Source organism: Mirounga angustirostris, unplaced genomic scaffold, assembly GCF_029215605.1.
Source record: "Mirounga angustirostris isolate CCGP_5_RB_7025 unplaced genomic scaffold, mMirAng1.0.hap1 SCAF_4, whole genome shotgun sequence".
Classification (NCBI taxonomy): domain Eukaryota; kingdom Metazoa; phylum Chordata; class Mammalia; order Carnivora; family Phocidae; genus Mirounga; species Mirounga angustirostris.
Genome location: NW_026991712.1, coordinates 137,165,402 through 137,179,838, shown reverse-complemented (window position 1 = coordinate 137,179,838; position 14,437 = coordinate 137,165,402). Strand labels below are relative to the sequence as shown.

The window sequence follows — 14,437 nt, the reverse complement described above, 5'->3', positions numbered from 1 at the left end:
CTAATAAAACTTTACTTGTAGATGTTGAAATTTGACCTTTGAATCATATTCACCTTATTAAACATTTTCTTCTTTTGACTTTTTTCAATCATTTACAAATGTAGAAGCCACCCTTATTTCACAGACTGTACAAAAACAGGCATCAGACTGGATTTGGCCCACGAGCTGTCGTTTGTCAGCCCCTGACCTGCAACAGCCATTATTTTTCTCCTACATACTACTTTCTGACTACACCATTTCCCTCTGTGCTGTGTCATGGTTCTGAAGCCTCTCTGCTCCTTCTCTTAGCTGAGACTCACATATCCTTTGGAGAATCTGTGCTTCCTGCCCTCACGTAGCTCATCAGGGAAAACCAGAATACATTCTACCTAAAAGAACCGTTAGGGCAAATTCAGATAACGTCCCTCCTCTCCTTTTTGTGTCCTGTCTAGTTTGACGTATAATAGGGCATATCAAGGGGACGGACAGACTCTGACAAATGGTTCTGGTTTCTGTAGGGCCCAAGTTTCTAATAAACAGTGTATACAACCTTAGAGATGGCGAGTCTGATTTTTAGATAATCACTGGATATTTATATCCTTTTAATAGGCTGGTACCATGGAGTTCTGTTCCAGCACAAAATTGAGAGTCACAGAGAGGCCTGAATAATCAGTTTGATGTTATCTCTTAGAAGAGTGGTGTATAACAAGGGTATTCAGGCTGAAGTGGAAACTTGGGATAGAAATGGGAGAAGTATAAACATTTTATTTATTTATTTTTAAAGATTTTATTTATTTATTTGAGAGAGAGAGTGAGAGAGAGAAAGAGCACAAGAGCGGGGAGTGGGAGAGGGAGAAGCAGACTCCCCAATGAGCAGGGAGCCCGATGCGGGACTCGATCCGGGGACTCCAGGATCATGACCTGACCAGGCGCCCAGTATAAACATTTTATACCACCCTGTCCTCCATATATTGAAAATGAAAACACGATACAGATTTTTATGTGAGGATGTGTTTAAAGGGAAATAATATGCCCTATGCCTTAGGGAAACAGAGCCCAAGAGGATGTTCTCAGATCTGTGGTTCTAGCCCTAATCTGTGGAGCTGCCCTTCAGACCAATTCCTGGCATTTTATTTAGGGCTGTGAAGCAGTGGGGGTGACCCAGGCTGTCTGCCTACATAATGAGATTGGTTTGGTTGGTCTGACAGATGCAGTGATTTATGGGAGTGTTTATTGTGGGGACATCTGCTGCCGAGAGCAGCCAGATGAAAGGTGGGAGATGGAAGAGAGCAAGGAATAGGAGAGGGGTGGTTGTGCATCAGGCAGGTAAGACCGAACCAAGGACAACTGTTAGAATGGAGTTGATACGGAGCCATAGAATAGTGGGAAATGGTACAAGTAGTCGAGGCTTCGGATTGTGCAGATCTGGGCTTGAATCTCCAGCTCTGCCACTAGTTAGCTGAGATTTTAGGAGAGTTCTTCCCTTCTTTGAGCCTCCATTTCTTCACGTATAAAGTGCAGATAATAAATACCCTCCTTTCCACCTGTGTGAAATTGTACTAACATAAAAGTCCAAATGGAGTTCTGGGTACATAGGGGAACTCAGTCAGTGGTAGACATTGTTCATGTTTGTCCATGTGTCCATTCATTTGTTTATTCACCACCATTGATTGTGCTTTGCAGGTTCTAATAGAGCTGTCTTTTTAAATAGATGCGTAATGGTGATTTAGGCATTGATGCGTCTTGTGATCAGGATGAAAGTACATAGTAGTCAACATGTATTTGTAGGCATATGTGTGAACATCCAGATGCTACATAGGAATTTAGTGGGAACCTGAAGTATGATTAAAAGAACAGCTGCCTGGCCAATAAACACAATAAAAGATACACAACTCACTAATCAGGGAAAGCACAAAACAAGACCAAAATGAGATATTGCTTCACACTCTCCAGATTGGTAAAAATTTTAAAGTCTGACGATACCAAATGTTGTATTGCACTGCTAGTAGGGGTTTAGACTGATATGACTGCTTTGGGAAATGATTTGTCAATATCTAGAGACCTGAAAATGTGCATACCCTTCTTACTAACAAATTTTACTCTTAAATATAACCTAGAGAGAATTTCCCATATATAATCAAAGCAATGTGTTCATAACCACATTGTTACGGTAAACGACCTTAGTGTCCATCAGTGGGGTAATGGATCATACTTTAAGTGAGCTAAAGTTACAGGTAAGCACCATAATAGATGAATTTTAAACCATGGAGAATGAAAAAAACAAAATTGCAGACAAAACCATTTATATACAGCTTTAAAACATGAAAAACAATATTAATGTATTGCTTATGGATACCTACATATGTAATAAATGTTTAAAAATTATTTGGAATGGTACATACGAAAATCAGAACAGTATTAGGGAAAGGAAGAGGGATGTGATTGGAAGGGTTGCCTAAGGCTCAAATCCCAACCCTGCCATTTACTTACTAGCTGTGTACCCTTAGACAAGTTCCTTAAGCTCTGTGCCTCAGTTTTCAGATCTATGAAAGAAAATAATAATAGTATCTGCTTCACAGATATGCTTTGAGGATTAAATGAGTAAATATAGGCAAAATGCTTAGAATAATACCCAGCAGATAGTGCTATATAAATGTTAGTAATTTTAGTTCTTATTACACAAATCTTTTATCTTTTGTTTATTTTTAAAATCTTAAATATTGCAATTTTTCATTTATAAGTGTTTCAGTATTTATTCCGGTAAGGTGAGGACTATTGTTGAATGTAACTACAATATCATTATTACTCCTAAAAAAGTAACAATAAATCCTTAATATCAAATACTCAGTAAGTGCCCAAATTCCAGTTGTCCCATAAATGTGATTAATTTTTTATAGTTTATTTGGATTAAGTTCCAAACAAGATCCACATATTCTGCTTGGTTGACTTGTCTTTTAAGACATTTTAATCTATAGATTCCTCCTCCAACTTTCCTTTCTCTTACAATTTATTTTTTTTTAGCTTTATTGAGGTATAACTGATATGCAAAAATTACACACATTTAATTATACATTCTGATGACTTCAAACATATGCATATACTTATGATGCTATTACCACAACCTCTAAAAATCTCCTTGTGCTCCTTTGTAGTTTCTTTTTTTTGAGAAGAACACTTAACATGAGATCTATCTTAACATATTTTAAAGTGCATTATAAATATTGTAATTTTTTAAAAAGAAGGGATGTCATCATATAGTTGAAAAGTGAACAAAGATTGAAAATATCAACATAGGAATTTCAGGATGTGGCATAATAATAGTTAGCTACAATCTATTGACCCCTAGATATATTAGGTACTATACTAATCGTTTTATATGCACTCATTTAACCTTTCCCTATGAAGAAGGCACTATTTTTATCCCAATTTTAGAGTTAGGAAGAGGCTTATGAAGACAGTTACTTCCCAAGAGCACACAGTTAGGAGTAGCAAGGCTGGGCCAGAACCCAGGTGAGAATGACTCATGCTCTTGACCGCTAGGCTGAATAGACTACCCAGCCGTTGTTCACACTAGCCTCCTCTACACAGGTTCCTACTTTCTTCCTGTATCAACTTTTATAAGCAGAGTTGTGCTGTGGTAAGGAACATTCCCACAGTGAGAATGGGGGCATTTCTAATAATAAAGGGTTATTGGTCACTCGTGTTATATATTCATCAAAAGTCAGCTGGGAGCTGTGCTACACAGCTTCTTACTCCAGGAACCCGGACTACAGCTGTGGTCTCAAACCCTGCCAGTTGCTAGGGCAAAGAGAGAGAGACAGAGACAGAGACACAGAGAGGGAATAAGAACTAAGGAGAGTTTCATGCTCACAGTTAAGTGCTCTATCCTGAAAATGGCACACAATACATCCACACACATATCATCACATATCATAGACTAGAGCAGTGGTTTTCAACTGGTAATTTTGCGCCTCCCCCCTCCCCCCCCGCCCTGGGATACGTACCAATGTCTGGAGACAATTTGGATTGTCATAGCTGGCGGAAGTGGGGTGCTAGTGGTGCTATCTAGTAGCTTGTGGCCAGGGATATTGCTTTAATATGCACAGGGCAGCGGCCCCCCCCCATCTCCCACCACAGCAAAGAAGTAGTTGGCCTTAAATGTCAAGAGTGCCAAGATGGAGAAACTTGGCTAGAGCTAACCACAAGGGGCCAGAAAGTACAATTCTGTGAATCTGTGAGGAAGGAAAAACTGGAGTACTTGACAAATAACACTGATGATCACCGTGCATCCTAAAAACTGTTATAAAGGCCCTGGAGAAACTATTTTCCATGATGGAAGTGAAGAGTGACTTGGAGGGATAGCCATGGGATGAGTCTTCTAACACAGTCGGCTCCATCTAAGGGCAGAGGAGGCCCCTGGACCCACTTCTAAGCTGCTCTTCCTCTGATGTGGCACTGTCCGAAAGAAGTATAATGCGGGCCACATGTACAATTTAAATTGTTCTGGTAGTCACGTTAAAAAATAAAAAGGGGCAGGTGAAATTAATAGTATCGTCTGTTCAATTCAGCATATCCAAAATACTGTCATTTCAACATGTAATCAATGTAAAGAGTATTAACGAGATCTTTTACATTCTTTTTGTGTGTGTGTGCCATCTTTGGGATTTGTTGTGTATTTCATACTCACAACACATCTCAGTTTGGACTAGCCACATTTCAAGGGCTCAGCGGGCGCCTGTGGCTCATGGCTACAGCCCTGCGAGCTTTCTGTGCCTGAGAGAGCGAGGCACTTCCCTGGGTCTCTGAGGCCCTGCAGCACGCCAGAACCCAGAGTCAGTCAGTTCTGAGAGTGGGCATCACTTCCAGGAGTGTCTGGTCTGGTCTGCGTATGTTTTAGACATGAGGAGAGACTGTGTCGTCTGTAGATCACCTCCACTTCTGTTTTGCATTGGCAGGTGCCTCATCTCCAGACATGGAGCCCAGCTACGGGGGAGGTCTCTTTGACATGGTGAAAGGGGGTGCAGGGCGGCTCTTCAGTAACCTGAAGGACAACCTGAAAGATACCCTCAAAGACACATCTTCCAGGGTCATACAGTCTGTTACAAGGTATGCGCATTCTTCCCAGCTGAGTTAATGGACCTCCATGCCCCCCAAGGATCTGGTTACCTGCCAACTGCTTTTCTGGCTCAAGGACTGACAACTGTGTGATATAATTGCCTGGAATCTGATCAACCAAGCAATGTCATTGAAGCCTTCAGAAGCGACAAGCACAGACTCAGAGGACTCAGTGTGTTATGTTAAAATATAGTGGTTGCCATCCCTGCCTTGTGAATCCAGCATCCTGGGTCCTCATGCCTTGTCTGCTCTTGTTAACCACGTGACCTAGGCAACTTAGCCTCTCTGAGCTTGACTTTTTTTTTTTTTTAATTTATTTGAGAGAGAGAGAATGAGAGACAGAGAGCACGAGAGGGAAGAGGGTCAGAGGGAGAAGCAGACCCCCTGCTGAGCAGGGAGCCCGATGCGGGACTTGATCCAGGGACTCCAGGATCATGACCTAAGCCGAAGGCAGTTGCTTAACCAACTGAGCCACCCAGGTGCCCTGCGCTTGACTTTTATACTCTGATAGGATTCATGTCCCTGGTTGGTTTGAGAATTAAATGAGATAGTAATGCACATGCAAGCTGAAAAATCGATACTCATGGATTATAATTGAAACAATTGTTTTTTGTATCTTAATAGCCCTTCGGACCTTGTTTAGTGGAGGAAATTTTCTACCCTTCTACTGTATGAAAATTCTTACAAGCAGGCCATGCGAATTCTTTTTTATTTGTAGGTATTAGAAAATTCTAGGGTCACTTTAAGTTACAGTATACAGTTTTGAATCATAAATTCACATGTCAAGTCCAAAATATTAATCAACATTTTAATCTTTGTCCAAAGGTAAAATGTATCCCTTAACCTGCAGTCCCCAGCTAGGACCTGGCAGGCAGAGAAAGGATGTTCCTTATTTCTCCATCACTTCCTTCCTTACCCCCTAGCTGCTCACACTTACAGGAGATATTCACACGTAGGCAAAGAGGCTGGAATAATCCATGTCATGTTAATGAATGAGCACGTGTTTTCTGTTCTGAGATTGATTCTATTCATGATGTGTCATCTACAAAGGGTATTGGGGTATATCAGAGTGGTAGATTCATGCTCCTGAGGGTGTGGGTTGCTTTTCTCAATGATTGTTCTTTGTTAGAGAGAAGGCCTTGAGGTAAGTTTAAATGCCTACTGGATGGAAGTGTCCAAGTCATAATGGGCAAGTGATTGAGAGAGGGGAATCCTGGCATATTTGGGTCATTTTAATGAGCACCCTTTCCTGTCTTGCTTTTAGCTACACGAAGGGAGATTTAGACTTCACTTATGTTACCTCCAGAATTATTGGTAAGTTTCTCATGTTTAATAACTGCTCAATAGCTCAGCTTGCAGTGTCTGCCCATGGCAATAGCAAACCTGTTTAACCTATCTCTCTCTCTCTGTGATTCCTCCTAGTGATGTCCTTTCCTCTGGACAATGTTGACATAGGATTCAGGAATCAGGTTGATGACATCCGAAGCTTTTTGGATTCCAGACATCTTGACCACTACACAGTGTACAATCTGTCACCCAAGTCTTATCGCACTGCCAAGTTTCACAGCAGGGTAAGGAATTTTAACACTGGTATCACATGGTTTGAAGACATAACAGGGTAATTTTTCCCTTTAAGAGCTGTCCTCAAAGCCCTGGTCCTCAGACACACAAAGCTAATTAACTATAGACTCTGGATGCTTCTAGCCACAGAGTATTTATTAAGCTGTTATGAAATATCTTGAAGATTTTCCTTGGGTGAGGACATTTGCAGGAAAGTTTATCTGTCGATGAGATACCATATAATTTGTGCTCTCAAATCACTTATGGCTGGTTGCTCAGTTGTTAAGGCATGTTGCTTTGAGGCTCAGCTGGAGATTGAACTGCTCTGTAGGGCAGTTGGTGACCCTTATCTGTAGCACTAATTATGCCTTTAACCATTGCTTGTTGCTACTTGGGCATCATGATGAAACCATGTACAGACACCAGTGTTCTGGGAAATAGCTCTCTGACATTCAATAAAGGTGCTTCTTTCATGGGTAGAGGATAGCACACAGACAGTCCATACTGTAGGTGTGGTAATACTGTTACTAATATTTGGAGCTTTTACACTGTCTTCTGAGGTAGCTGGAGACCTGGGACACAGAGAAGTAAGGCCACTTGCCCAAGACCATACCACTAGTAGGTGGTCTCAGGCTTGTGTTCTTAACTATTACTCTGGGCTGACAATATTACTGGGAAAAACTGGCTCATTCTCCTAAGGAGCTTTTTGAATGAGACAGAGAAATATTCCTAGTTTCTGGCTGGTGAAGCCACGAGTGATGGCTTAGGTTTGAATCTGATGCGGAGTTTGGTATTTTGGCCACAGAATTCTTGATTGACTCACTAAATGAAGGCTTTTTCTCTCTCAAGAACATCTTCAAATATTTTGATTTAGCATTAGATATGATTGGTTTTGTAACTACATCTGAGTCTGTTAATAAATAGAAAGGATTTTCTATACAATGGACACTTTATAAGTGAGAATTGATTTCAAATAAGCAAAATGATAGCTGGTTGTCCATGCTGTGTATCCAGGATCTCAGCTTTGATGCTGGAACACATTTTGCTCCAAATTCCCATTGCCATTGATAATCTCTGGGTTTTGGCTTCTGGATCTGTAAAAAACACAAGAAGTTTGGTTTCTGTGTTCCCTAAGAACTCTACCTGCCTTAATGTTCAGTAAGATAAGGGAGAGTTTTGCTAAGGACTTTCTTTTCTCTGAGTGTTCCTGGAATAGGTGAGAGGAAACCCAGTGGTTCTCAAATTTAGTGAGCAACAAAACCACGTGGAGTGCTAGTCAAACACCCAGGCCCTGAATTTCTGATTCAGCAGGACAGGAGAGTGGGTGCTAACAGCTTTCTGGATGCTATTCCTAGGGTTGCCCTGGGGACCACTCTTGAGAAGCATGATAAAACCATCCTGAAGCAGTTGGGTCTAAATTGCCATTCTGTAATGGAGATTTTAAATGCAGCTCTTTTAAATTCCCTATAATTAACTGCCTTTCCAACTCTTCTTCCATCTATTACCTAATTCAGAACAAGTGAATTAACATCAAACAAAAATGTGGGTAGATATTCTGTTTCTAACTTGGATGCCAGTCTTTTGATGTTTTTCTTGTTTGGAGACTCAGCCAGTGTCATCATTTTCATACTAAAGGACTATGGAACATCCTCCACAATATTTCATAGAAATTTTATTTGATCTTGAAGTATCTGTAATAGTCTGGAAAAATTTCGCTCTGAAAGTAAATAAAGATATATCATTATAGAGCGTTCATACAGATGAGGATGTCTCTTTGTGTAATATTTGTAAAAGCAAAGGTATTTAAAGAAAGGCATCTATTAGTATAACTACATATTTTGTGACCAGTCTTAACAGTCTTACCACAAGACCAGGACTTACATATTGAACATCTGTCCTGGGCTGCTCTCGTTTGCCCTAGAAGAGCAGGAGGTATGTTTATTTCATTTGCCACCTAGAACAGTGCCTGGCATGGCTAATACATGTTTCTCAGAAGAATGAATGTGCGAAGAATTATTAAACACTTAGATATAAAATAAATGTTTGGTTCTTTTTCTCAAGACACTTAAGCCTACCTGGAAAGAGAAGCCAAAAATGCTAGAGACAAATGCAAATAATATTTACAATCCCTACTGAGGGAGTTTAGGGAAAGGAGACAGCAGTGAGAGCTGGACCTTGAAGCATGAGTAAATCTTGCTTACTTATGAATGTAAGTGAAAGGAATGGGGTTATTTCGTCTCTGTGCAAATTGTAGAATGTGTCTTACAGAACTCCTCATGATCTGGCCTCTTCCTGCCTCTCCAGCTTCATTTTTCACTGTTCTCCACTGCCTAAAAAAACCCCATGCTCCAACCAGGAGAGACAGACGCTGTCTCTTTGCATGAGCTGCTCCCTCTCCCTAAGAGTCCCTCATGCCACACCTCTGCACCCCTTCTAACAGCCTTAACTTTGCTAAGGGGAGGATTTCAATATGCTACCCACAAGGCTTTTCCAATTCTTTTCCCTAAAACACAGGCTTGCACTACATCTTCAGCCCCTCCCAGACAGTTCCAGAACGTGGCAGAATTCAGCTGGACCTTCTGACCTAACTAGCTGTCTGTCCTCAGTTGCATCTCAGGAAGACAGCCCCCAAACCTTAATATTTTCATCTTAAGCTCTGTTTTGGATTTGACTACATCTCTTTTCAAGCCTCCAGTCCTTTCTCTCCCCAGTACTAATGCTGCAAATTGATTTGCATCTCGTTGCATTACTTAGGGAAGTTTTTTTGGTTCTCATCTTCCAGTGCACGAGGGCTAGAACTATTTCTTCCTCTTTCCAGGACCATGGAGTGCTAGGTCTGCAATTAAATCTTATTTTAATAAATATAGATGGCATGGGGTGCCTGGCTGGCTCAGTCGGTAGAGCATGTGACTCTTGATCTCAGGGTTTTAAGTTCAAGCCCCACATTGGGTGTAGAGATTACTTAAAAATAAAATCTTTTCAAAAACTTTTTAAAAATTAATGTAGATGGCAGAGTCTTCCATAAATTCCAGGGTTGGAAAAGACCAAACATGAGACTGGTTTTATTTATAGACTCCCAGTCACTTTACATTTTTATTATGTGGTGTGTGTTTGGGGATATGGGTGGTGGTGGCAGAGAGAGGCTGTTTGCAGGAAGATTTCACTTTGCTGAGGGGAGTCCTTTTGTATTGTGGTTAGCTTTTATGCTTAGAAGCCACATGGTTTGATAGGAATCATATGAAATAATCAACTAGCAGTTTTCTTAGTATTTGTATGTGTAACAGAATGTTAGAATAGGACTTATATTTGGTCTCCGTTTTAACAGAGGCCTCAACTCAAAACAATACTTGGCAGATTTGCCCCGCTTTCAAGGTGAGGTGCTAGAATACCTACTCAGAACTGCGCAAGAGGTATCGAACAGCAGTTTTCTTACTCTTTGTAGCCAGTTTCCACCTTGAGGAAATAAAAATGACCAGTGTTGACAGTAAAGTCCTGGAGACCAATGAGATGCGTTATCTAAACCAGGTGTTCCTAATCCGAGTTAAAGAAATGCAGGTCCACTCTGTATTTAGATCCATGGATGGGCTTCAGAGTGTTTAACCATCTCTTCCATTCCTTTCTCCCTTCCCTTCCCTCCCTCCCTCCTTCCCTTCCTTCTTTCCTTCCTTCCTTTCTTTCTGGGCAGTAAGCTATACATGACGTAAACATATACCGTTTCAACCACTGGTAAGAATACAGTTTGGTGACATTGAACACATTCACAGTGCTGTGTAAACCATCACCACTGTCTATCCCACACCTTTTCTAGCGTCTCACAAATAAACACCGTACCCATCCACTCTGTGGGGGCGTATACACTGGTTCACTTTCTGCACACATTTATAGCTCTCCTCAGAATATCAGGGACCACCGCTTTATATATTACTGTTGGCAAGAAATGGAAAACTGGATGAATGGCCACTAAGTTGAGCCTGGCCCTAAAGTTCTTACATGCTGATAGCTCTCCACGCCACTCTGAGTGTCCTTCTTCCCCTGTTCAGCCAGGAAGAAAAGTATGCTGAAGGAGCCCTGAGAGGAGCATAAGTAATAATAATAATAATAATAATAATAATAATAATAATAACAAACCCAGTTTCCTTTAGCACCTTTCTTCATTTTGACTGTTTCTAAACTACACGATCTTGTAGGATTTCTTCCTTTTTGAGAACAAATTGATTTTGGGGAAATACACTATCAACTTGAACTTCTTAAAGGTCAATCTTTTTTTCTTCCTTTATTCGTTTTCCTTTTCCTTCCAGAGCTCACCAAAGAGATCACCATAGCTCCCAGGTGTTTTGGCTTTGGTTCATTGGTTGGGGAGGAGGATTGGCCATAGAGGAGTGACTTTGAAGCTTCTACTTCATCTCTCCCTCTGCCACCAGGCTTCAGTATAAGGATAGGAAATAATGGGGTAGGAAAAAAAAAAAAAGCCAACCCTGGCCTGGAAGCCAGAGGGCCAGGGATCCCCACGCTATAGTTCTGTAGGCTTCAGTGAATTGAATGTCTTCACCTTAGAAAATATAGCCATCACTTGAAGCCATAACCACCCCACAAATGTAAGATGGAATTGCAGTTAATAATCAACAATCAGGGGGCACCTGGGTGGCTCGGTTGGTTAAGCGACTGCCTTCGGCTCAGGTCATGATCCTGGAGTCCCAGGATCGAGCCCCGCATCGGGCTCCCTGCTCGGCGGGGAGTCTGCTTCTCCCTCTGACCCTCCTCCCTCTCATGCTCTCTGTCTCTCATTCTCTCTCTCTCAAATAAATAAATAAAATTTAAAAAAAAATAATCAACAATCAGACAGTGTGATAGAATAGAAAGTACACAACTCTTATTATTATTAGTATTTATTATTCTTTTATTGAGATGAAATTTATAGCATATACACAAATTTTAAACTTTAAAAATTACCTTGGTTCACATCTCAGCTGTTCCTCTTCCTGGTTAAATCACCATTTTTTCCTATATAAATTAGGGATAACAATACCAACATCTACCTTGCAAATACTTAGAAACTTTTTCTGTAGGTTTACTCTAAGGAATAAACTTGATAGCAGTATCTGCCCTATAGTAAGCATTTGGGAAGGGGTAGTTAACAATTAATGTTAGTAATAATAAAATGCCATAAGAAATGATTGACTGAAATTCCCCTGTTTTCCAAAAATGGTGTAGTAGATTCTTAAAACACTGGATATGGCTCTTGAGTCTAACTCTCTGTAGTACCTTTTGCTCTTATGCTTAGCAGGTGGGATGCTTCAGCCATCTTATCTCATGCTCGAGACGATGGAGAGATGAAAATCCAGCCCTGGTGCTGTTTTGGCTTCTGTCCCCACTGGGTGGTATCATGGCAGCCTGTAATCCATATGGCGTTTTCTGACGCTTACGGCTCTGGGAGGTGTTTAGAGACACTGGAGATCGCATCGCGAAGTGTCACACGCCCAAGGATTGTGCTTATTGCATGAACCTATGAACCCCAGGGAGCTACAAAAATAGCTTTCAGTAATTGAATTCCTTAAAACATTTTTGTTTTGTTTTGTTTATGCCTTAATGTTTTTTTTTCCCTTTTAGACAGAGTACAGGCTTTAAAAAAAATTCTAATTGTATGTTTGCTTAATGGTGTATAATTATATATCAAGTAAATATATAATTATGGAGTACTTTAAATTAATATTATTTACTTGATTGATTTAATGATTCTAGAGCTTGTAGCCTATTGTGCTAGGAACAATTTAGCCAACTTTTAGCTGAGACTCATTACAGATATTGACATTTAAAGTGTTTGTATGGTTGACAGACAGCTTCTAAGAGGTTTAAAAATACTGCCTGGAAAAGCAATTTTTTTCATAATTTTACATGATTGCAACCTAAAACAACAACAAAATTGATTCACCTGTTCCTTCTCTGAGAGATCGTACATGTAGACAAATCTTAGTACAAGAAGTGATTGCCAAATGGGGTTCATTCCTTTGCTCTTTCACTCATTCATTCACTCAGCAAATACCTACTGAGCACCTGCCATTCAACTAACACAGGGACACGACTCTGGGGTTACAAAATGAATAAGTTATGGTGTCTCTTCTCATGGGGCTTAGTGTCTAGAGGGGGAGACAGATGTAAACAGTTAATCTGAGTACAATTGGACAATAAGCGTGCACTCACTGTGCTTATGTTGTGCTACTTAATTCTCCTAACAGTCTTGTAATGCCCATTTTCACTTTACACATGAGAGATTTTAGGCTCTGAGAGATCAGTAACTTGACAAACGTCGGTGACAAAGGTCGTAGGTGGTAAAGCAAAGGTGAAAACCCAGCCCATGGGTTCAACCATGTTGCTCTACTGATAAAAGCTTTAATAGATGAAAATGGACAAGGGCATGGGTACGAAGACCTAAGTTAGCTAAGATTTCTGCCTGTGGGTGTTAGAGAAACTCTCAGAGACAAAAGAGCATTTGAACTTGGGTTTTAAAGGAGAATACAAATTTACCAAGAGAAGAAAAAATTGCAGACAAGAACCGGCTTGTATAGATGTACACTTTGCAATTTCTCTGATGGCAAAATTTATCTTCCCAGCTATTCCTTTTTTTTTTTTTAATCAATATATCATTTCCATTCCTTGAGAACACATCAGTGGGGAATCCATTTGGGTGTAAAGAATGGGCCAGAAACAGCCCTGATTTATGTTGGGTAGGAAGGGGCAAGTTGATATGGATCTGACAGAAGCCCAGTAGTGGGTCGCCCTGGATTGTTTGGTAGCTATGTCAAGCATTTCAACTACTTTGTTTAATAAACCACACCTGTCATTGCCAAAAGGTATAGGGAAGTGAGTACCTGAAAGGTCCCCTGCCATTACTCTATAATCACCTTATAGAAAAATGTTACAAATTAAGCTAAAAGAATAGGCTTTCTTGGCAACCCCAGAATGAGAAACTCCAGGTGTTTGCTTTTGGATGTCAGCTCTAGAGAGACCACACATCATTTCCCATTTATATTTTGACAGTGATTATCTGGTTACCAGAAAAGAGCAACCAAATAGATTGCTCCTGCCTCCCTCTCCCCACTGTTAAATATTAGGAATTTGAGACATTTGGGTTTTCTTAGGCCAGTGGTGGTAGTGTTTTTGAGTATTTTCTGGTGGCACCATCCATATAAAACCTAGTCTTTCTCCAGAATTCCCTACCTCAGCAAATGGCACCTGTCATCCTTTTATCTAGCCATTCAGACTGGAAATCTGGGAGTCATCCTTGACTCTTTCTCCCTCATGGCTTAAGTACGCCCCTTCACACTCATTCACTGCCCCCATATGATCAATCTCCAAGTCATATATGCACAGGTATTCTACTTCATCTCGAATTCTTGAATCCCTCGAGTCTTTTTGTACTCCACTGCCACTCACCTGGCCTAAGCCACCATCATCCCTGACTTTGACTCCTCAGCGGCTTCCAGACTGCTCTCCCTAGCTACTCACATGGCATCCACATCCATTCTCCACACTGGATCTTAAGAGATCTTTGGAAAATGCAGATGAGAGTCACTCTCCTTCTTAAATATTCTCTCAGCTCCTAACAAGGCCTTGTATGATCTGGTGGCCCTTCAGTCTACCTTCTTGCCAAACAGGGTTTCATTCATTTTATTCAAACAAAGCTGGCTTTATCTGAACTCAGGGCTTTGCACTGGCAGTTATCTGATACAATAATGATCACAATAGCTAACATTCCTTAATCACTTTGTTTGTGTCAGATACTGAG

At 40.6% G+C, this 14,437-nt stretch overlaps 1 protein-coding gene across 4 annotated transcripts in view; it reads left to right on the top strand.

Annotated features, from left to right (window-relative positions):
* Positions 1 to 14,437, top strand: part of DNAJC6 (DnaJ heat shock protein family (Hsp40) member C6) — a 145,825-nt gene that overhangs the window by 90,744 nt on the left and 40,644 nt on the right. For all 4 annotated transcript variants that reach the window (XM_045897484.3, XM_064589015.1, XM_045897485.2 and 1 more), the window contains 3 exons: positions 4,935 to 5,085; positions 6,359 to 6,408; positions 6,517 to 6,665. In XM_045897484.3, the coding sequence (XP_045753440.1) occupies positions 4,935 to 5,085; positions 6,359 to 6,408; positions 6,517 to 6,665 (350 nt within the window). The remainder of the gene's footprint in view (positions 1 to 4,934; positions 5,086 to 6,358; positions 6,409 to 6,516; positions 6,666 to 14,437) is intronic.